This window comes from Pinus tabuliformis, chromosome J (assembly GCF_031772625.1).
Source record: "Pinus tabuliformis cultivar Carrire ecotype Pingquan chromosome J, CPIR1, whole genome shotgun sequence".
Taxonomy (NCBI): domain Eukaryota; kingdom Viridiplantae; phylum Streptophyta; class Pinopsida; order Pinales; family Pinaceae; genus Pinus; species Pinus tabuliformis.
Window position 1 is genome coordinate 101,999,170 of NC_142295.1, and position 23,581 is coordinate 102,022,750.

Sequence of the window (23,581 nt, forward strand, 5' to 3'; positions counted from 1 at the left end):
TACCAAGACTCTGAGCATGCCCCTTTGTGTGTGCAGAACAGGCCACAGAGCATGTCTATGGAAGGTCTGAGGAGGATTTGGCTTATTTTTGTTTTAGGGTAAGGACTCAGGAGAGTATTAATGTACATTGAAATTCCAGTTCTTATTTGGCTTTTATGTAATTAAATTTAATAATTGCAAGTCTTCCAAACACCATATAGGTTGTATGATAAAACAAAAGCCATGAGAAGGATGTTAAGGTGGGGACATACAAGTAGTATAATAAAAAGACAAAAAGCGTAGGGAGGATGTTCACGTGGGACTGATTGAGGATTTTTATAGTAAGACTCTCAGCATGCCCCTTTGTGTGAGTAGAGCAGGCCACAGAGCATGGCTATGGAAGGTCTGAGGAGGATTTCGCTTATTTTTCTTTTAGGGTAAGGACTAAGGAGAGTATTAATGTACATTGAGATTACATCGTGAGGGATACGATGGAATTCTGGGAATTAATTTTACAGTTGTTTTTGGCCAGAGGTTCATATTATATTTAACAAGTTCTCTCATTGTCAAAATTCTTTGTGATACATAAGTTTTGGAAAATTGAATACTATCATGTCTGTGCAGGCCATTTCTGTCACTGTTGCTGAGTCACGCAGAGGAGATAACAGAATTTGAGGGGAAGTCAGTTGACGTTTTCAATAAAGGCCCCTACTCAGTTGGCAGACTGGACATTCCACCATGGGGAGAAGACCCCTTGAAGCCCTTGCTGGTGGCAGTCCCCACGGCGAAGGGCGTGTATCCCGTCGTAATGTTCCTGCACGCGTACTTTCCCATCAGGAATTATTTCTACTGGCAAATGCTGGAACACGTGGCGTCTCATGGCTACATTATCGTAGCTCCACAGGTAACTGAAAAAGAATTTTTTAGGTTTTATTTTTTATTTTTTTCAATTGTAAGGTAATGGGCAAGTTAGACACCACATTGGTATGAAATTTTTTATTTGTGAAACTATAGATCTGCTTTTTCGCAATAATAATTTCTAATGTACCAAACATACAGACTCTCTTAGCTCTGATTTTGAACATATAACCTCTTAACAAAAAAATACATACTCTTAATCACTCAATAAACTCTCTAAAACATGGATTTAGCTAATTTTGATTTCACAGAATTGCAGAAAAATATGCGGTAATTTCTGTAACTATTAGCTTCGTGTATATATCGTAGCAAAATAAAATACGCAGAACTTTCTATTACTGTCAGAATTGTGTATATATCCTAACAAAATATGTGTATCGTCAGATGTATGACATTACCGGCTGGAACACGACGGACGAAATGCTGGACGTGGCTTCCATCCGAAGGTGGTTGCCGGCTGGACTTGTAAACTTCTTTCCACCATATCTGCGGGCAACGGTTAAACCCGATTTTGGAAGAGTGGCGATAGCGGGCCACAGCCGTGGGGGCAAGGTGGCCTTCGGCGCGGCCATGGGGCTCTTTTCACCGCCCAGTTTCTCCGCCCTGGCGGCGCTGGACCCGGTCGACGGTGCCACCGGCCACCCGACGATCCCACCGCTGCTGACAGACTCGCGGAATTCGCTGAACCTCAAAATTCCGACGCTCATCGTCGGAACGGGCCTCGGGACGGTAGAGTACCGGTTGTTCCCTACCTGCGCACCGAAGGGCCTTGGTCACGTAGAGTTCTTCCGGGAGACCCCCGGCCCGGCTTATCATTTCGTAGCGTTGGAGCAGGGGCACCAGGATTTCCTGAACGACGACGTGGATTTCGTGGCGTGCTTTCTTTGCAAATGCAAAACTCCCCTGGCGCCCATGCGGAGGTTCGCGGCCGGAATTCTGGTCTCGTTCCTCCATGCGACCGTGGGCGGTAAGGGCCCTGAGGCTCTTCTTGAAGTTCTCGTAAATCCGCATCTGGCGCCCGTCCAGCTGGAGAAGCCGGCGTTTAAACCTCCTGGCCCGAGTGAAACCGATCCTACCTCGGTGGAGCATGGGATAGAATTGTAATTTAAAATTCCTACGAGAATTAATTAATTTTTATTATAATTCATGACTAATTTGGAAGATATAAATAAAGTATATTTGTTAATTATTATTGCGTGCCAATATTTCTGGCAAAATAAGAATAGCGTGAGATTGGTCTATATTTTTTTCAGAAAAATTGTGTTAGACCTTACAAAAGCACCCTTATTATCATCCCACCCTGTGCATTTTTATTATTTTGTCACATTTTAAGTAAGTGTTTTTATTTTTAAAATGATAACATATATAATTATTATTATTTTAAAATTACTAAAATGTTTCTTTAAGGAATAAGAGATTTATTTTCTCATGATAATTTAAATGTTAAATTTTATAAAAGTGTACATCTATTTATTATTTTTTTATTGAATTTGCGATTTTTGCTTGATAGATCCAGAATTAAGATGAATCTAGGCTGGTTATATATATATATATAGAGTTAAAATGAATCTAAGCTGGTTATATATAATATAGTTAAGATGAATATAGACTGGTTTTATATATATATAGTGTTAAGATGGATTTAGGCTGGTTATATATATATATATATATTTGATAAATCCAGAGTTAAAATGGATCTAAGTTGGTTATATATATATATATATTTCATTCGCAAAACTAGATTGTCAAAACATATAAAAATAGAATATATTACATAAAAATATCATTGACAACTATATTGTGAAAACCTAAAACCCAAAAACCTCTATCAGTAAATTAACACTATGATTTCAATTTCACTTAAACCATAATTTTAATTTTAATTTTTTATTTATATTTAACCGAATCAAAATATTTACATAAAACATTACCACCTTTCTTTCTTCAAAACTAAACTAGAAAATTCCATGCTAGAAAAGATCTCTCAACTCTTCCTAACTTTCCTAACTAAAAAATAAAAATAAAGTTTGTCATGATGAAAAACTTGGGGATACAATGTAAACTACGAACAGGCTCGCCACTCTACCCTTTAAATTATTGGACGCAATTCAGATTTCAAACTCTTAGTTATAGCATCGCATCTTCGATCCTCAAGCAAATGCCCAACGTGTTTATGGAGTAGATGCACTTCCTATCTGAAGAGAGATTCCTTTCACTTAGCCTTAATAGCCCTCTCATTTTCAATATGGCACCATATATTTTATGCAACTCCTATAGCTGAGTGTGGTTTGAACCGGCTGGTTCGAATCTGACCGGTTTTTCCTCTATGTACGAGTAAGGCCAATTCACTGGGAATTCTCTTCGAGGTGGCAATTTACTGTTCAAATTTCCTGTCATGGCCGCGGTGACACATTCAATCTTGGCAGGCAGTAAATTTCTTCATCATTTGGGAAGTGATCCAATAATAAAACATCTGGATGATCATTAAGCTCATCAACGAATCCAAACCAATAAATAACCAGCCCAGAACCAAATCTGTTCACGTACCTGCAACGAGGATGAAAAATGATCGGAGTTAAAGATGATAGTGTCAAGACGACAGCAAATGTAAAAACAGCATAAAGTTCTGTTTTGGATCCCAACCACTGCAAAGGCTTAGTAAGCGTGACCTTCAAACCAGTCCAAAAATAGCGGAACAAGAAAGGGGATAAGGACAATATGAAGGCCCTGAAGTAGCTTATCGTAATTACAATGCAACTAATACACAAAGAAACCAAACTTCACGTATGTAAAAGCACGAAGAAATATTCATTTCCAACCAAAAGAGAGAAAATCATGTGCAGAGAGAGACAAACAAAATGTGTAATAGTAGAGTTAGCCCCTGCAATTTTCTCCCCTACCATAACATTTCAATTTGATCTTTTTTTTTGTAGTCACCAGATCAAGATCTAATTCTCTGTCACACAACCAGCATAGTTACGTTCTTATGGGAGCAACTGAAATGAAAGCATGTTTCTACACATTTCAAAGGCATCTACTCTCTACATTTTGAAGGTGTTTCTGCAAGGGGCATTTCAAAGACAGTGTTTCCATGCTTTCTTTTCATAAAACCCTTTATCTTCACAATAGCTGGAATGTTTAAAGTTTCTCTTTTTCGAATAGAAAGAGTTTCCTTTACTGTATGCCGATTAGATATTATAATCAAAAGCTTGAAGGGTTTTCCAAATTCTTGACATCATAGTCGGTTTCTCCACTTGAAACTCAAATAACAACCGATTTTTTATTCAAGTTTTGTTCTATTTGAACTGTATGAATATTTACTCTTCCCTTCTATTGGAGAATTCAATTAGTGATAGCCGAGGCGGTCCAAACACTGTAATCTCTTATATGATGTATTTAAGATTGAATAGATGTGCACGTTAACTCTACTTGAGTTGCTAGTAAATATCAGGAATACTTTCTGTTATTTCCGAAGCATGCATAAGCATGTGTTTTCTCATTTTCCTATAGACAAATTTGGGCTGCATATGTTTCTATATTTCCGTGTCTCGGACAACTCTGGCAAAATGAAGCAGAATGCCATTATATAAGTCACAAGGAGACGAAGCTACTATTTTCAGGTCAAAAGACTTTGCATCATACAAACAGTAGACACACATCACATCCTATGCAAACATCTTGACTGAAATGCATGCTGCATTCCAAGAAGAATCATTGGTAACGTGATATTTGAAAGTTGTACCTTACACGTCATAATATCTAAGCTTCAACAAATGGTGGCGCCTACAAATCCAAATCGCCAAGAATGTTGGATGACACTTGTACCTAAGATATTATGTCAATTTCTAGCGGTAGCATGGGGATAGAACCATCATGGGTCATGCGAGTACAAAACATTTAGAAAAGTAGAGGAAAAGGAATGTTCATATTATAATGTTATTTCAGAATTTAGTGGGTGTGGTACATCTGTTTGGCTTGGATATTGCATTCATCTCTTCGGGGAATATGTTTGCATTTACCTAAAATATTGTCAATTAACAAGAATAACTAAATCTCCAAATTGCGAAGGAAATAGCTTCTTTTTCTAGCTTTGGACAACAAAAGCAAACCCTATGTTTGTGTTCATTCCACATTAATGGTGCTTGCCCTGCGTGAGCCACTAAAGGAAGAATTATCATTACGTCCAAGTTGAGGACATTGAAACCAAAGGAAATCTACTTTAAATTCCACAATAAAACAACAATTGCAGGCACTACTTTTTTCTCATTTACAACAAAAGTAAGTTCATTTTAAATTATCAAATGCTCCTGATTTTAACGAACATAACAGTGATCATAGAACTGATGCTCAGGTAGGTATATACACAAATGTCATCTGATATAGATAAAAGAGTACTGTGTAAGTACATTGTGGAATTAATTCCACAATGCGCTATAGTTGGAATGTTTTGTTTTACTTAGTATATTTGTCTTTAGCAGCATCTTTTTTCGATAGGAGAAACAAGAATCTAACCTCTGAAATTGTTGAATTCCTTGGACCCGGTGGTTGTATTCATCCCCAAAGGAAGCTTTGCTGTCAATCCAGTTAACTATGCGACCACAAACACCAATAGGAACCTCCAATTTAACATCCGGCGTCTTACTAAACCCCGCAGCACGTAAGGCTTCTTCTGACTGGAAAGGAATCTCCAACTTTTGTAGCCTCCCCCTCAGTAAAAACTCATATCTACGGGTCCAACCAAACTTCAAATCGATGCCAAAAAAAATGCATATAATTGAAAGATAATGAAATCATTTAACGGAATAAGGAAATTGACAGAATAATAGAAATGAGAACTAAAAACATCTGCTTTAAAAAATACAATTAGCACCATAAGATGAAGTAAAAAACAACAATTAACTCTATTTTCAAAAGAAAATCAACAACAGGGAAAGCGATGCCAACTATAATAGAAAAATGCATATAATTAAAAGATAATGAAAGCATTAGACGGAATCAGGAAATTGACAGATCACATAGGCAGATCTCAAAATGTGCAAGCTGACAGATTATCAAAAAAAAGGTATGTTCCAAGAATCAGGTAAATGGTACATGGAAATCAACTGGGAGAACAACACCTATGTCATGGAGGACCTTCTTTTTCCAGGAATATAGGCTCTCTCCTAGGCACTACTGAAGTCTGGTTTTACTTCTGTTAGAGATTTTTCGACTGCTTGGCCGCTAGGCATAAAACAGTGTCCTCTATGAGGACGGATTTTCTTCCCCATCATAGATGGTGTTTTTTTCTCAACAAGTTCATACTGTATCCTAAAATAGGCATACCACTGATGGCTGTAATTTTGTGTATTTTTGTATCTAGCTTATATCATTCAGTTCCCTATACACAGTTTAATCATTGAATAGCTTTATCACTTGCTATTTCTTATTTGAGGGTAGGAGGTACTTGCAATTACAGCCTCATTCAGTTCCCTATACACAGTTTAATCATTGAATAGCTTTATCACTTGCTATTTCTTATTTGAGGGTAGGAGGTACCTGCAATTACAGCCTGTTTTATTTTATAGACAATGCCAAAGTGGCTTATGTTTTGAACAACAGCTGACTTTTGTAAATTTCTACTTTGTTATCAATACAAATTGTGCTTTTTTCGTACTGGAAAAATGAAATTGACACAATAGTAAAAATGAAAACTAAAAAAATCTGCTTTAAGTAATACAAATATCTCCTTTAGATGAAGTAAAAAACAACAATCAACTCTAGTTTCAAAAGAAAATCAACAACCACGAAAACGATGCCAACTGTAATAGAAAAATGCATATAATTGAAAGATAACGAAATCATTAAACGGAATAAGGAAATTGACAGAAAAAATAAAAATGAGAACTAAAAACATTTGTTTTAACTTAAAATATACTTATGTCAGCATTAGATGAAGTAAAAAACAACAATTAACTCTAACATCAACAACCGGAAAAGCAAAGACGGTTTCCCTCAGAAAAACAGAAGCAAGCATTGGACATAACGGAAAAAATAAGCCTGATTGAATGAATAAATGAAAATATCAGCGAAATCAAGATATTACTCTTTAATCTTTCAAGATACAATACAATTAAAAGAGAATAAATCATTAATTTAAGTGAACACTTATATATATATATATATATATATAGTATAACGTTACAGCTAACACACTATTTAAACAAAGTTGGTAAAAAGATTCTGGGTTTTTACTACTGGAAGAAGGTTTTGGTGGAGTCTCAATTGAAATTATACTTGACATTTGATGAGACAAGTACTTAAATAATTAAGATTATGAGCTTTAGGAAGTCTTTAAATCAGTTGTAACACCCCCTACTTTGGACCTTACTTCTTGTAATTTCAAATGTAATCACAACACCACTGTGGGAAAATCATGATTGGCTGGCTGAATAGCTAATTAGTATTGTTATTAATTAATTAAAAAGAAGGTTTTGGTGGAGTCTCAATTGAAATTATACTTGACATTTGATGAGACAAGTACTTAAATAATTATGATTATGAGCTTTAGGAAGTCTTTAAATCAGTTGTAACATCCCCTACTTTGGACCTACCTTCTTGTAATTTCAAATGTAATCACAACACCACTGTGGGAAAATCATGATTGGCTGGCTGAATAGCTAAATAGTATTGTTATTAATTAATTAAAAAGAATTAACGAAGGGACAGCCTTATGGATCCTTGGTCTAAGGGAAACATGCTTGCTTGTGTATTTTGAAAGCCATTTCCAGGCAAATTTAATGCCTGAAGCTACTTGCTTGCTCACCTGGTTTGAAAAGCCATAACCTGACCTAGCCGAATTTAATGTCAAAGTTGCTTGCAAACTCAGGAGCCGTTACTTGACAGGTTTTAAGATGATGTGATCAAGTTTGAATTGGAGTAGGTAGAGTTGCTAACAATTCACTTACGAGAGCAAAATTTGGGTTGGACAGTTCCCATTCCCATTTTCCCCTCTTGCAAATCAAAGAGACAGCCATAAGGAAAACAAAGCAAAGACTAAGGCAGTGCTCTCTAAGTTGTACCGAGAGACACGAGAAATTCTATTATATGCACAATAGAAGTGAATTGGGGGTTTGACAATTTGAAGGGAGTTCTTGTTGGAATTTTGTAACCATGGTTGGTATTTTCATCCAGAAAGGAAAAGAAAAAATTAAATTTGAATTAATGACCCCACAAGTGTCAAGTCAGCCAAGCCCCTTGAAGGCACCCATTCGACCTCCTTTCGAAGACTAGTTATAGGAGACCATTTCTCCTCATTTGCACATCGATGATCTCTTGTTTTATCTCTGATACAGTGAAGATAGGAGGAAGAGGAGAAGACCAAAAATCAAAAGAAGAGATGACTTGACGGCTCAGCACTTGGGGGAGTTCTTGTACTGGTTAAATGTTATTTTGATGTTTTATTTCTGGATGGATTGATAAACATTGACTCTCCCTCGTAAGGAAATATTTATGGGTCTTCCCCTGGCTGCTGGCTTAATTTTCTGTGTCTCTTGTCTCATTGTCTTATTTTACTTTCCACTGCTCTTTCATAGTTAATGGTTGAAATTTTCTTATGTATAACTACTTGATGATATAAAATGCTATATGAAACTACTATTAATGAATCATTTGAAGTAGTTATATTAATAGAAAATTGTTCTAGTCTGTCACAACTAAAAAAATCAACATGGTATCAGAGCTATAATCAAAGAGCAGTTTGATGGAGGTCCAAATTACCTCTGTAATGTTGTTGCTATCCAAAGTTTGAGGTTAGAATCCAAGTACATGATGATGGGTCGAGTTCTCTATGATTTATCTCTGTGGAAAGGGATCGAGCTCCCTGTTTGAGAAAGGGCCGAGTCACAAAGTACAAATGCGTGTTCAAGGCAAATGAATGTTATACTTATCACAAGTGCGAATTCTAGCATCCAAGTCTAGTCCAAAGTTCTGAGCTAAGTTTGAGGTTTGTAGCATACATTTAAGGTCTGTGGAAGGGGTCCGAAGTCTGTGTACTAGTCTGAGTTGTGCAGAGGAGATCGGAGCCTTATTCTTTAAGGTTTGACCGAAAGTCTGATCCCAGTCAAGGTCTGCAATTGATCCACGTTTTATGCATGTTTCCAAGCTACAGAAGATACCAAATTCTGTGAAAATCCGAGCCTCATCTCTGTGGTATGGTGGTTAAGAGCCGAGCCATTTATGTGTTAGGATCCGTGTTATCCCTGAAGTAATCTGAGCTCCTTGACATGACCCTATGTGGCATCCGAATTATCTTTGTAAATTTGAGCTATCTCGTGACATCCAAGTAGCATCTGAGTAGTATCCAAGTGGCATCCGAGTTTGTCATCCCTATGGAAGAATAACAAGGTTGAGTTTGGAATCAAATCCAAGCTTGAGGTAGTATGAGATAGTAGTCTGTGAAATAAGACCAAGCAGTCTAAGGTCCATCTCTATATAATCCGAGATAGTATTCCAAGACTGTATCAATCCACAAACAAGCCGAGTCTTTTGCATCTGATCTATAGTTTTTTGAGAAAGATAGATAAGCCATTCTATAAAGCCACTATAAGAGACGGAGTCTCTCAAGAAATTTGCATAAATGAGGAAGAAAGTGTGCCATTATATTTAAGGAATTCAAAGACAGTAAAGCCTAAGAGGCCGACAAAGCCAGAGAATGCCTTCAAAGGAAAGAATTTATAAAGTTTGAAGATGCAAGACTGTGTCACCTGGAGGGTCTATTATATACATTACCTTGACAACCATGCTCCTCAGAAAGTCTTCAAGTATATGATCAAGATTGTTATAAAGATTATTCAAGACTCACAAATGATCTCTCACCATGATCATTTCGATTGAAGAAATTATGTGACCCCTATTCATTTGATAACAAACCTGAGTAGGACATTACTTTGAAGTCTCAAGTATTGAACAAGGAAGATTCAGAGTTGTCCCTAAGATCGTGATATGTCATATCATTGAAAGATAGGGTCTGCTAAATTTGAAGATGTCTCTTGCCCCTCTTCAAGCCTTGAAAGTCAAAAGTCTCTCTCAATGATGTCCTAAATGACTAAGAGTTTGCATGAATATTTGAGTATAAGCCTAAGAACTGAATGATGAAATTTATTGCAAGGGCAAGTGTTGTTGTTACAATGATGTAAGTGTTGAAGATGTTAGAAAATCAGAAAGGCAGAAAGGTTTTCTTAATTACTTGTGATATTTTTATGTTTTCTTATGTTCTTCTTTTACTTTAGTTCATCAAGCAATTATCAAAACAATAACACAAAGATTATAGACACCAGATGTAGGCAGATAGCCATGGCAAAACCCCTATCTAGGTGAAAACCCAATCAATAAGTCTTCCTTTATTAGTTTCACAAGATAATCCAAAACTCTTTGACCTAGACACAAACTTCCTCCAATCACCAAGTCAACCCTTCCCTTCTTTTGTAGATGATAACATTCCAGCAACAACTTCGACCTTGATGCAGCAGCAATTCTTCAGCCTAGCAAAAACTTTGACCTAGAAAAAGAAACACTTCAACCTAGAAGCAGCAGCAAAATTTCCTAAGTCTAAACTTGGGGAATATGGTTAATTAATCAGAATTAATTAAGTCAAGGCGTGAATGATCTCGAAACTCACACAGATCAACTTCAAGTTAATCCTAGCCATCGATTAAGATTTAATCTTGATCGTTGGAGTCCCAACAAAGGATTATAAGAAGTCAATGAGCACTTGGAGAAGACACCTGAGGTTCGATTTCTAGGCAGATCGAATTCCTGAGTAGCAATAGTCAGTTGTTGGAGAGAGAGTTAGAGATCGAAGCAGTAAGTGAGGGTCAGGGACAATGATCCGACGAAAAGAATTTCTCGATCCGAAGAGGTGGTAGCAAGAGGGCCGAATTACCCCAGAGAGGCAACGTTGAGGGACAACGCAATTGCTTTAGCTAGGCAATTCGATTTGGAGGAAGGAAAAATCGTTCTCAGTTTCAGAGTCTAGGAAGAAATCCCAAAGGGCCGGAGAATCGATTTCCTCAGCATCCAAAGGCAAAACGACTTCATCAAAGCCCATTTCAAAGCAAGTCATTGATCCAGCTATGCAAAGCAGCGCAAAGGCTGACGCAAAGCTCCAAGAAGCTGAGTTTTGGTAGGGAAAGTCGAGCCAAAGATTGCTTGTGGGAAAAGGGTAATTCCCTTTTGTATTTTGCCTAGATTTTCTTGTTGTTTGGATTGCCAATTGGGCTTCCATAGATGTACTTAGATTTCACTGTTGCATAATAAAATAAAACCCTCACTGTTGCACCGATTTTCCCAAGTTGGGTTTTTCTAGGACATTTGTCCAAAAATAATTGTGTTATTTTATGTGTGTGTGCTAGCATTTCTTCTAGCGTTTATTCTTCCGCAATTTTATTTGTGTAGGTTGCAGTGTGAGTTATTCAGTATTTGTTGTATGAAACAGTAAATAAATTGTTAATTAAAATAACAATTAGGAGAATAATTTCCAATTGTTGCAATAAGATTCCGGGTTTTGCAGTTTTCACATGGCATTAGAGCGCAGTTGATCAGCTAGAGTGCAAAGTAGCGAAGACAAGAGTTTTGTTGTTCAGTGTGGGCAACAGATCGTAACCCCAGAGGCAACATAGTCACTTTGCCAAGAGGCCGAGTTACTTGAGGAGATTTGATTTTTTTGAGCAAGGGACAATAAAATTCAATCTCTCCAGATTGAGTGATTTCAAAGGTAGACGGAGCAGCCTAGTATTTTTGCAGAGTAGATCTCTAGTTGGACGCAGTAGTTTTGCAACATTTTGCTAGAGTTGAGCTAGTGCCGGATGGAAGGAAGAAGAGCACACACTGAGGGACAATTTTCCTCGAGGAACTTCTAGTCTCAAGAAGTTCAATTTCCCTCGCAAATCAACAGTCGTTGTGAGGAGAGTTTCTCACTCCATAAGGGAGTATGAATATCCTAGCAACAACTTAGCAAAAGGGAAGAGGAGATTTTTTACATTTGTTGAGATGTCCACTGTTGGGCTTCGAGATCAATACAGGTTGGATGGAGCTTCCAACTATGTCATCTGGAAGGCAAGGATGTCCTTCCTTCTGGATGAATATGGCCTGAAGCCATATATTGATGCAGTGGTAGCAGTACCCCAAAATGCAAATCAGCTGAAGGAGTACAGAAAGGAGATGGTGTGGGCAAAGAGATTAACCTTAGATGGTGTCCAGGATCATGTTGTATCACACATAGAGTCCAAGGGAACGGTCAAAGAGATGTGGGAATCGAGATACACTTTCCAGGTTGTACCAAGGAACTTTTGAACAATGGAAGATGTACTTAAGAGGAAAAGTTGAGGCTCATCTGGATGCAAAAGGGAGAAGGCAGACTCTTTCCTCACTGGGATTTAGGAGGTCCAGGACCAATTGTCAATTGTTGGAGCAGCGCCTCAAACCACAAGAGTTAGTGCGATTGGCACTAAACAATGTCTACGAGGAGTGGCAAGTATTCGTCCAAAGTATTTTGGGCAGAGATACCTTGCCAAGGTGGAACAAGGTGTGGGCCGATTTGCAGCAGGAGGAGTTGAGACAAGCTCTATTGAAGAGCTCCATCAATGGCAGCAAGTTAGAAGCGGCTGAAGGAGGAGGAGAATGTGGCCCTCATATCAAAGGGTCCCAGTCAAGGACAGGGGGAGCAAAGAACGAAGAAGAAGGACATGTCGAAGGTCAAGTGCTTCAGATGTGGTGAGCTTGGTCACTACAGTACCCAATGTCCTCTCAGAAAGAAGGACAAGGAGGAGAAGCAGGACCAGCAGGCAGCATCGGCAGAGATTGATAAGTTGTCCTCCAAGCAAGAGGAAGACTTCGCCATGTTTGTTGATATGCCTCTAGGAGTGAGGTGGAGTGACTTGGTTTTATAGCCCCAGAGCACTACAGATGGGCAAGGTCATTGAGGAATCCACCTTTTAGATCATTACTTTGCTACGAGGGCCCACAATATTAAGTAACAAGATGGACCAGTGACAGTTGATGCAGTCAAATGCTAGAGTGACAGATGCAGAGACTAGTAGCAGTCAAATATTGGGGAGAGCAGTGTAGAGTTGGCAGCAGTGCAGTTGGCACAGTGCATAGTCAGCAACAATGCAGATTCTTCAGTGACAGTGCAGATACTAGCAACAGTAAGAAACTCAGGTGATAGATGCATCATACTAATCACAGTTGATTCAATATTTAAGATGCTTCTCAATTACATTTGTTGCAGTTGCGACAACAACAAATGAGAGGGAGTTGTAGTGCATATGCAATGTTGGCAACAGTTCAACAAGGTCAGCAACAACACAGATTCTTCAGTGACAGTGCAAATACTAGCAACAGTAAGAAACTCAGGTGACATATGCATCATACTAATCACAGTTGATTCAGTATTTAAGATGCTTCTCAATTACAGTTGTTGCAGTTGCAGCAGCAACAAATGAGAGGGAGTTGCAATGCATATGCAATGTTGGCAACAGTTCAACAGGGTCAGCAGCAGCACAAATGCAGCGTATATCAAAGTTGCGCAATTGTTGGTGGGCAACAACAACCAAACATAAGCAATGTGATAGGAGATGTTGCAGAAACAGGGTGCTGCTACAAGATGTGTAGTAGAGCACTAGAACACATTCCTCGCTAAGAGGGAGTGTTAGTTTTTGTAGCATCGGATGTATTCTAGCCACGAAATGTTATGGAGAGGCTAGAATATAGGAGATCTCAAAAACCCATAAATCATTTCTAGAAATTTCGCCTAGAAATGACTTAATTACATTATTAGCTAGTTTTTAAATATTTCCTATGTCTAAACTTAGGGAATATGGTTAATTAATCAAAATTAATTAAGTCAAGGCATGAATGATCTAGAAACTCACACGGACCGACTTCAAGTTAATCCTAGCCATCGATTAAAATTTAATCTTGGTCATTGGAGTCCCAACAGAGGATTATAAGAAGAAGTCAATGGGCACTTGGAGAAGACACTTGAGGTTCAATTTCTTGGCAGAACGATTTCCGAAGTAGCAACAGTCAATTGCCGGAGAGAGAGTCAAAGATCGAAGCAGTAAGTGAGGGGCAGGGACAGTGATCCAGTGGAAAGATTTTCCAGACCCAAAGAGGCAACAACAAGAGGGCCAAATTATCCAAGAGAGGCAGTGCAGTTGCCTCGGCCAGGCAGTTTGATTTGAAGGAAGGAAAAATCGCTCTTAGTTCCAGAGGCCGGGAAGAATTCCCAGAGGGCTGAATAGGTGATATCCTCAGCATCTGGAGGCAAAACGACTTCATCAGAGCCCAATCCGAAACAAGTCGTCCAAACAACTACACAGAGCAGCGCAGAGGTTGACGCAAAGCTCCAGGAGGCCGCATTTTGGTAGGGAAAGCCGAGTCAGAGATTGTTGTGGGAAAAGGGTAATTCACTTCTATATTTTGCCCAAATTTTCTTGTTGTTTGGATTGCCAGTTGGGCTTCCCTAGATGTACTCAAATTTCACTATTGCATAATAAAATAAAACCCTCACTGTTGCACTGGTTTTCCCAAGTTGGGTTTTTCCAGGGACATTTGTCCAAAAATAATTGAGTTATTTATGTGTGTGTGCTAGCTTTTCTTCTAGCGTTTATTCTTCCGCAGTTTTATTTGTGTAGGTTGCAATGTGAGTTATTCAGTATTTGCTATAGGAAACAGTAAATAAATTGTTAATTAAAATAACAATTAGGAGAATAATTTCCAATTGTTGAGATAGGATTTCGGGTTTCGAAATTTTCACATAGGTATTTTCATTAAGAAAGGAAAAGAAAAATTAAATTTGAATTAATGACCCCACAAGTGTCAAGTCTTCCAAGCCCCTTGGAGGCACCCATTTGACCTCCTTTTGAAGACCATTTCTCCGTATTTGCACATTGATGATATCTTGTTTTATCTTTGTTCCAGCAAAGATAGAAGGAAGAGAAGGTTGAAAATTAGAAGAAGAGATGACTTGATGGCTCGACACTTGTGGGAGGTCTCGTATTGGTTAGATGTTATTTTGATGTTTTATTTCTAGATGAATTGACGAACATTGATTCTCTCATAAGGATAGATTTTTGGGTTTTCCCCTTGTGGGTTTTGCCTTGGTCACTCTGTGTCTCTTGTCTCATTGCCTCGTTGTGATTTCTATTTCTCTTTCATGTTTAATGGTTGAATTTTTTTTATGTATAATTGTTTGATATTGAATGTGTTAAAATTGGCAACTAGGGCCAAACTCCATGTGGGTCATCTTATTAATGGCAACTGATATTTTTCTTGGATACCTCTCATCGAGAGGTGTAGGATTGATCTAAAGATCATCCGATTCCAATAAGTATTCATGGAGATATGAATTTATTTGTGTTATGGGACAATTTGCCAAGGTCGGCCAGCAACCAAATAAACCCCACTTGTGCTCAACGTTTTAGTATAAATAGAGGTGCCTTGAAAGTCATTTGAACACACATCCTCTTGGTGATCTCTTCCTCTCCACTTGTCTTTGTGTTTTGGTGGGAGGAGAGATCTAAAGAGGATACATTGCCCTAGATCCTAACGCTATCATGGAGGAGATTTTAATGCAGTAAAGGAAGCCTACATAACGCAGCAAGGAGAGATCTCATTGCTGGTCTAAAAGAGAAGCCCTACGCTACCCTATACACAACTCTAATGGAGAGCCCTACGCTGCCCTATACACAGCTCTATGGAGAGCCCTACACTGCCCTATACACAGCTCTATGGAGAGCCCTACGCTGCCCTATACACAACCCTATGGAGAGCCCTACGCTACCCTATACACAGCTCTATGGAGAGCCCTACGCTTCCCTATATGCAGCCCTATGGAGAAGCTCTATGTTGCCCTACCCGCAGTTCTCCAAGTGATATAAAGGAAGACTATTCAAGCATGCCCTAGTCACAACCATGGAGGAAGGAAGGTCTGAAAGCGGCTTGTATGACATGGAGAAGAGTGTTGAAGGGTATACGTTGAAGTCTGTCCAGCAAGGCAACATATGTTAGGACTGTGTTGATAATAATACAATCACTTGCATGGAGAAAACAGTGATGATACATTTAAGCATCATGATGTTGCAACCAGCAGATATATTGCAGCAACATGTTGATGAATGTTGCAGCATGATGGGTACAACAATGAAGTGTATCAAAACATAGTGAGGGGCAGCACAATGGTGAGTTACAGCGGTATGATATAGCAAGTTCATAGTGCTGCTAGTATAACACATTGGGACAGCAGCATGATACTTAGTGCAGCAAGTACAGCTAGCATGCAAGGGACAGCAAGCATGCTAGGGACAACAAGCATGCTCAGGACAAGAAGCAAGAAAGGGGCAGCAAGCTAGCTAGGTGCAGCAAACACATAGGTTAGTATGGCAACATGTTGCAACAATGGCACATGATGCAGTATAGTGATGGGTACCGACATGATTGATGAAGCATGATGAGATGCAGCATTGTGATGATGGGTGCAACATGGTGCAGCACGGTGAGGCACAGCATGATGATGAGATGTAGCACGATGATAGGTGAAGAAGTCACCTTGGAGAATCAGTTGAAGCAGCCTATCTTCAACTGATCTCATGTATCATCTTCTTAGAGATGATCTATGCTCTCATCTAGATAAGTCAACGTATTGACTTCAGTTGTAAATGTAATATCTCTCTCTCTCTCTCTGTGTTGAACTATTGAAGAACATATAAGAAGAATTGAACAAGGGTTTCCCCACATTGGGGTTTGTCCCTGGCTAACGCCACATCTTGTGTCCTCTTGTCTTGGCTTGTCTTTTGCGATTTATGTTTATGTTCTATCTGCAGTTACTTTAATGTTGATGTGATTGCTAATCTGGAAAAGATATTGAGCTAACTATGAAAATTGAAATAAATTGCTCTAAGCATAGAACATACCTAAACTTAACATGGTATCAGAGTTGAGGTGAAGACAAAGCCCAAGCAAGAGTGAAAGAGCAATCACCGAAGACAATTGGAAAAGGATCAGTGGATTCCTTATCCCTCTTCAAATTCACCAAGGGTGAAATCGAAGCAGAGAATATTATCAGAATAGCGCAGCAGAAGCTTCTGATGGCCTACCTAAAGATCACTTCATTGGGAAGTCCAGATCTAAGGGTGGAAGGAAAGGCAAATGCCTTGGTTGCAATAAGTTCGGCCATTATGCGAAGGAGTGTCCGAATGGCAGGGACACATCACTTGATGATGATAACAATCATTCCAAGGACATCTTCAATGATCAGAGGAATGACAGGTAATGCAGGTCATCAAGGAAACGGCCAACTCTTTAGAGAAAGCAAGGAACCCCAGGTATGAAGAATCAAATGTTGTTTCTAATAAGATAAACAAGCGTTATCTTGTATTGGCCCTTTGCTTCAGATTCTTTGCGAACCTGGCTTATTGATTGTAGTGCTTCAAGGCACCTCATCGGATAGAATGGTGCTCTCTCGAATTTGGTAGAGATGGAAACAATCGTGGTATTATGCTTGGAGTCGATGCCACCTATCCCGGAAAGGGTGTAGGGAATGTTACCCCTCAATTGAATGTGGGTAACTCGATTCATTTACAAGAATCTCTTTTATGTACCTGATCGCAAGAAGAACCTGGTGTCCATTTCGGTAATGGAAGTCAAAAGGTTTCAGGGTGGCATTCATCGATGGAAAGGTACGTGTTTGGAAATAGAATTTTCAAAGATGCTTTTATCTTTGAGTTCAAGGTTGGCAAGAAGTCCATTAGGGACCATGTCAGTTGACACATAGCACCGTAGGTCTATAAGTCAGATGATGACAGGGATGCCTGAATTCAAAAGGAGCATGATGGTACATGTCTAAGATGTACCGAAGGGAAAATCTTACAAGGGGACCATTCCCCTCATATAGCACATCCACAGGTTTGGAACAACCCAATGGGTTTGAGATTCACGATCAGGAATCTCATGTGTGCCGGTGGAAGAAAGCCCTCTATGGCTTGAAGTAGATCACCCCGGGTTTGATATGAGAGGATTGATAGTTGTTAGATGAAGCTGAGATTCACTAAGAGTGAAGTCGATCCAAACCATTGTTTGAAAGTTGTGGATGATAGACCTCTCATACTGCCACCATCTGAGAGCGACCTATTTCAGATAGGTACAGACCCTCTAACTTGCAAAAGTAAGAGGGAGTTGGATTCCGAATGTGGAATAGTAAACTACAAGCCCATGACTACCTCGAGGATCTTAACTTTCAAAAGTTATATGGTGAGCTCATATTTGGTTGAGCCTCATTGGATTGGTGCCAAGAATCTTCTGAGATATCTTTGGGGCACAATCTCTCATGGATTGAGATACACTGCTGGAAATATGAAGTTGCATGATTATTCGAATGTTGATTTGGCAGGCAGTGTGGAGGATCACTAGAGCACTTCTTAGTGTTGGTTCTCGTTGGGTTCTGCTTCGATATCATGGATGAGCAAGAAGCAGAAGTCGGTTGCTATAAGCACCGCCAAGACCAAATACATAGCTATGAGTATGATCTCATATGAAGCTGCCTGGTTGTGGAAGCTCTTCACTGATTTGTTTGTACATATGATGAATACCATCGTGATCCTCTGTGACAACCAAGGGGGGATTCGATTGTTGAGGAATCCCGTATTCGATGATTGCTCCAGTAGATAGACATCAGATACTACCTTATCTGGGATATGGTAAGTCGATGAGCAAGGAGGCTCCATCGCATTGAGACTGATGTACAGGTCGCAGACATTTTGTCGAAGCCCCGAGGAAAGATCAAATTTGTGACTTTCCCGAACAACTTGGAGTCGTTGAGAGACCTTCTTATAAGGGTCCTGTATGTTGCATGCATTGAGCTCTAGGGGCTTGGGGTACTTACTGGAGCGACATACGACCACAGGGCGACTCACCCTCCCCTGGTGGTGCGCTATGTACAGGGTGAAAGGTTCAACCTTCCCCTGTGATACCCCGTGACAACTTTGGGACAAGATGATTGGTTCTCCTGTGGCGACTGTAGGACAGGATGATTCATTCTCCTGTGGGACAAGATGTTTATTTCTCTTGTCCCCATGCAGTTTGGGACTCATGGGAAGTACCTTTCATCCGATCAATGAGCATGGAAATGGGGTTAGGGACCATAGTAGTACTATCAATGGACACATCATTGTATCTATCGTACTCCCTATGCTAGGATGACCTCCATTGATCTGGAATCAATGAAATTGATTTGGGATAAGTATGAGTGGTTTGAGACACTCTCTTGTGATATTGATTTGGGATCAATAAAACTAACTTCGGATCAGTAAGAATGATATGACACACTCTTCAAATGAAACTAACTTCGGGTCAGTAGAGAATGGTATGAGACATTCTCGATCAATTCTTCTTCTTCATGGTTCAGCAGAGCAGAGCAGAGTAGTGCAAGGCACTGATGGCAGAGATAGTACAGTCGGACATATGGATCAGCGGATGGAGTTCTCCCTAGTTGAGAGGGAGTGTTAAAATTGGCAACCAGGGCCAAACTCCATGTGGGTCATCTTATTAATGGCAGCTGATATTTTTTTTGGATCCCTCTCATCGAGAGGTGTAGGATTGATCTAAAGATCATTTGATTCTGATAAGTATTCATGTAGATATGAATTTATTTGTGTTATGGGACAATTCATCAAGGTCAGCCAGCAACCAAATAAACCCCACTTGTCCTCAACGTTTTAGTATAAATAGAGGTGCCTTGAAAGTCATTTGGACACATCCTCTTGGTGATCTCTTCCTCTCCACTTGTCTTTGGGTTTTGGTGGGAGGAGAGATCTAAAGAGGATATGCTGCCCTAGAGGATGTCCTAGATCCTAATGCTATCATGGAGGAGATTTTGATGCAGTAAAGGAAGCCTACATAATGCAGCAAGGAGGGATCTCATTGTTGGTCTAAAAGAGAACCCTACGCTGCACTATACATAGCTCTATTGGAGAGCCCTACGTTGCCCTATACACAACTCTATGGAGAGCCCTACACTGCCATATACACAACTCTATGGAGAGCCCTACACTGCCCTATACGCAGCTCTATGGAGAGACCTATGCTGCCCTATACACAACTCTATGGAGAGCCCTACGCTACCCTATACGCAGCGCTATGGAGAAGCTCTATGCTGCCCTAACCGCAGTCCTCCAGGTGATATAAAGGAAGACTATTCAAGCATGCCCCAGTCACAGCCATGGAGGAAGGAAGGTTTGAAAGCGGCTTGTATGACATGGAGAAGAGTGTTGAAGGGTATACGTTGAAGTCTGTCCAACAAGGCAGCATATGTTAGGATTGTGTTGATAATAATACAGTCACTTGGATGGAGAAAACAGTGATGATACATTGAAGCAACATGATGTTGCAAGCAGTAGATATATTGCAGCAGCATGTTGATGAATGCTGCAGCATGATGGGTACAACGATGAAGTGTATCATAGCATAATGAGGGGCAGCACAATGGTGAGGTACAGTAGTATGATATAGCAAGTTCATAGTGCTGCTAGTATAACACATTGGGACAGTAGCATGATACTTAGTGCAGCGAGTACAACTAGCATGCAAGGGACAACAAGCATGCTAGGGACAACAAGCATGCTCGAGACAACAAGCAAGCTAGCTAGGTGCAGCAAACACATAGGTCAGTATGGCAACATGGTGCAACAATGGCACATGATGCAGTATAGTAATGGGTATCGTCATGATTGATGAAGCATGATGAGATGCAGCATTTGCCATTGTGATGATGGATGCATCATGGTGCAACACGGTGAAGCACAGCATGATGACGAGATGCAGCACGATGATAGGTGAAGGAGTCACCTTGGAGAATCAGTTGAAGCAACATGTCTTCAACTAATCTCATCTATCATCTTCTTAGAAATGATCTATGCTCTCATCTAGATAAGTCAAAGTGTTGACTTCAGTTGTAAATGTACTATCTCTCTCTCTCTCTCTTTGTTAAACTATTGAAGAACATATAAGAAGAATTGATCAAGGGTTTCCACACATTGGGGTTTGTCCCTAGCTAATGCCACATCTTGTGTCCTCTTGTCTTGGCTTGTCTTCTACGATTTATGTTTATGTTCTATTTGCAGTTTACTTTAATGCTGATGTGATTGCTAATCTGGAAAAGATATTGAGGAAATAAATTGCTCTAAGCATAGAACATACCTAAACTTAATAGAATGCTATATGGAACTAATACTAATGAATCATTTGAAGTAGTTATCTTGATAAAAAATTGTTCTAGTCTGTCACAACTAGAAAAATCAACAATTCTTTCACTGTGTTTGAGATCATTGACTTCTTGTCTAAGCATGTCTTTCCAATGTGAAGAGCAAAGATTGAATTCAAACACTAAGTGCTTGCCCTTGGCCAATGAACCACTTAGAGCTTTTAGTTTGGCTATTAAACCACTGAGAGCTTGTAGTTTGGTTGTTGAACCACTTAGTGCTTGTCGGTTGGTTGATGAACCAATAAGTGCTTGTTGACTAGTTAATGAAATTACTAGGTGCCTTGGTTGATGAACCACTTAGTGATTGCTTATTGGCTGATGAACCAATAGTGCTTGCCAATTAGTTGTTAAACCACCTACATAGTTAATTCAATCCTCTAGCTCTAAGCGACATACTCCCTTGGAATTTGGGTGAAGTTATGTGTATTGAAACTCGGAGAGTAATCCAATCACTGGGGTGCTTACTACTACAGAGTAGTTGAAGAACCACCTGGACAGTGGATTCCATACATTGAGTGTTTAATCTATCCATTGGTGTGAATTTCCCTATGCAAGCATCCCCTCAAACTCTGGATCTAGCTCGATGGTGGTCAACTGCAAGAAATATTGTAGTGTAGCTAGCCCCTTCCAGTTGGATGGAAAGTGGCAGTCCCTCCTTCAGTTGCTAACTAGCTCAATTCATTCAGATAAGCATAAAGTGGTGCCTATTTAACTTTCAAGTTGTGATAGCCTTGTTCTATTCATGAGTGTTACTATGATCATGCATATTCATGTGTGGGTGTTTGAAAATTGTTATCACACTTATTGTTGGCTATCTTCAACATTATGGTTTCAATTATTGATAGCATTGTGGAGTTGCTGCCATATTTATGATTTATCAATTATTTGTATGCTTGGAGCTAAGTGCCTACATGTCTCTAACTGCAAGTTCATAACTTATGAAAAGTGTTGTAAACTGTAAATCTCTACAATATTTCCTTGTTGTTGTTATTATGAGGATAACTTTGAATTACTCACTCAAAATCTACCATATTGAGAAAATGCATGACAAAATCCTTAAGAATGTAGTTGCAAGGTTGTTTCACCTGTTGGAGGCCATTGTTAAAGCCTTGGCCATCTCATTCAAAAAGATTGATGGGCGTGCCTCTACCTCCTTGGCTTGGCGCTAAATTTTTCGAATAGGCACTATCAAAGACGAGGTGGACCGGAAACTGTTGCAAGAATTTATGTTTGTCAACACTGTTAATCAAGAAGACTACCTATCACTCATCAGTGCTTACATCCCATAGTGCTTTCACAATCGGGCGACAACGATAGTAGTAATTGGCACAAAATTTGTTTGTTGGGGCAATCAACTAACAGGACAGTCCACTGCTAATTGAATCGACCCTTCGGGCCCTCATGTTGATTTTTAATATACCTTGGACAAGTGGTTTCCCATGGGTTAAGTCTCTACCTAGGGAAAAGTGTCCAAAATAAATTTTTTCCTAAGTGTGACTTTATAAGTAGTAAAGTCAATGTTCAATTATAAAGTGAAAGGTGACTTTAGACATAAAGTACAATGTGGGTACTTTATTTAATGGGTGAGTTAAAAAATAGAAAGTGAGAATTAAATGCACATTTATTCTCATCCCTTGATCTAAATGAATATGAGCCATTAGATCTTAGGGATGCCCAAAAGTCATTTAGGGAAACAAAAGGGGGAAAAAAAGAGAGAGACTGCATTCATTCTTCATGAGCAAATTGGAAAAAGGAGGTTGAGAACTGGAGAAAAGTTCTGAAGGATAAATTTGTTGCATCAAGCTGAAAGAGTGATTTCTGGGCAAAGTTGGGCACAAAAATCAAGGGATGGAAGACAACAGAAAGTACAATACGAACAACATTTAATGTTGTGAGCTGCACGTCATTCAAGAGAAGTTTTTGAGAGAAAAAAAAAATACGAAATCCGTACACTACAGTCTGTATCCATATAGTACATATTTTCAACTTCAAGTGGGCATGGTTTTCAAGGAGTTTTGGGCTGAAGAGATAAGTTGTATTTCGATGTTTTGTTTTGTCTACAAATGAATTTTTCTTGAACTTGAAAGATAAATAAATTTGAAAATCTCTCTAACAAATTTTCCCTCAAGAAGATTGAAGGGGTTTTGCTTGGGTCTAAGTTGACCAGAAATCTGTGTATTTTTATGTGTTGCTGGTTTGTTTGTGTCCATATTTATTTTCAACATATGTTGACAGCCCCATGTGTTTTAATCTAAAAAATTTCATTTCTAGAATTCTATATGTTGAATGTATGTTTATGGGAAAGGGCATTTAACTGAATGGGAGTGATAAGGTGAAATTAAAATTGGGTTGGGATAGCAAGAAACTTTCTAGTCATCAAATTTCAACACC

General features: G+C 39.2%; 2 protein-coding genes across 2 annotated transcripts in view; one reads left to right on the plus strand and one right to left on the minus strand.

Moving 5' to 3' along the window:
- Positions 1 to 278: 278 nt before the first annotated feature.
- Positions 279 to 2,068, plus strand: LOC149225720 (chlorophyllase-2-like). Its single transcript, XM_089375139.1, has 3 exons — positions 279 to 416; positions 604 to 883; positions 1,282 to 2,068. Exons 1-3 carry the CDS (start codon positions 370 to 372, stop codon positions 1,999 to 2,001), a joined length of 1,047 nt encoding a protein of 348 aa, XP_089231265.1. The 5' UTR covers positions 279 to 369; the 3' UTR covers positions 2,002 to 2,068.
- A 734-nt stretch (positions 2,069 to 2,802) lies between these two features.
- The window catches only part of LOC149225721 (uncharacterized), an 83,660-nt gene continuing 62,881 nt past the window's right edge, over positions 2,803 to 23,581 (minus strand). Inside the window, exons 3-4 of the mRNA XM_089375140.1 lie at positions 5,410 to 5,622; positions 2,803 to 3,444 (exon numbers count right to left, since the gene is read on the minus strand). Coding sequence (XP_089231266.1) covers positions 3,291 to 3,444; positions 5,410 to 5,622 — 367 coding nt within the window. The 3' untranslated portion in view covers positions 2,803 to 3,290. The remainder of the gene's footprint in view (positions 3,445 to 5,409; positions 5,623 to 23,581) is intronic.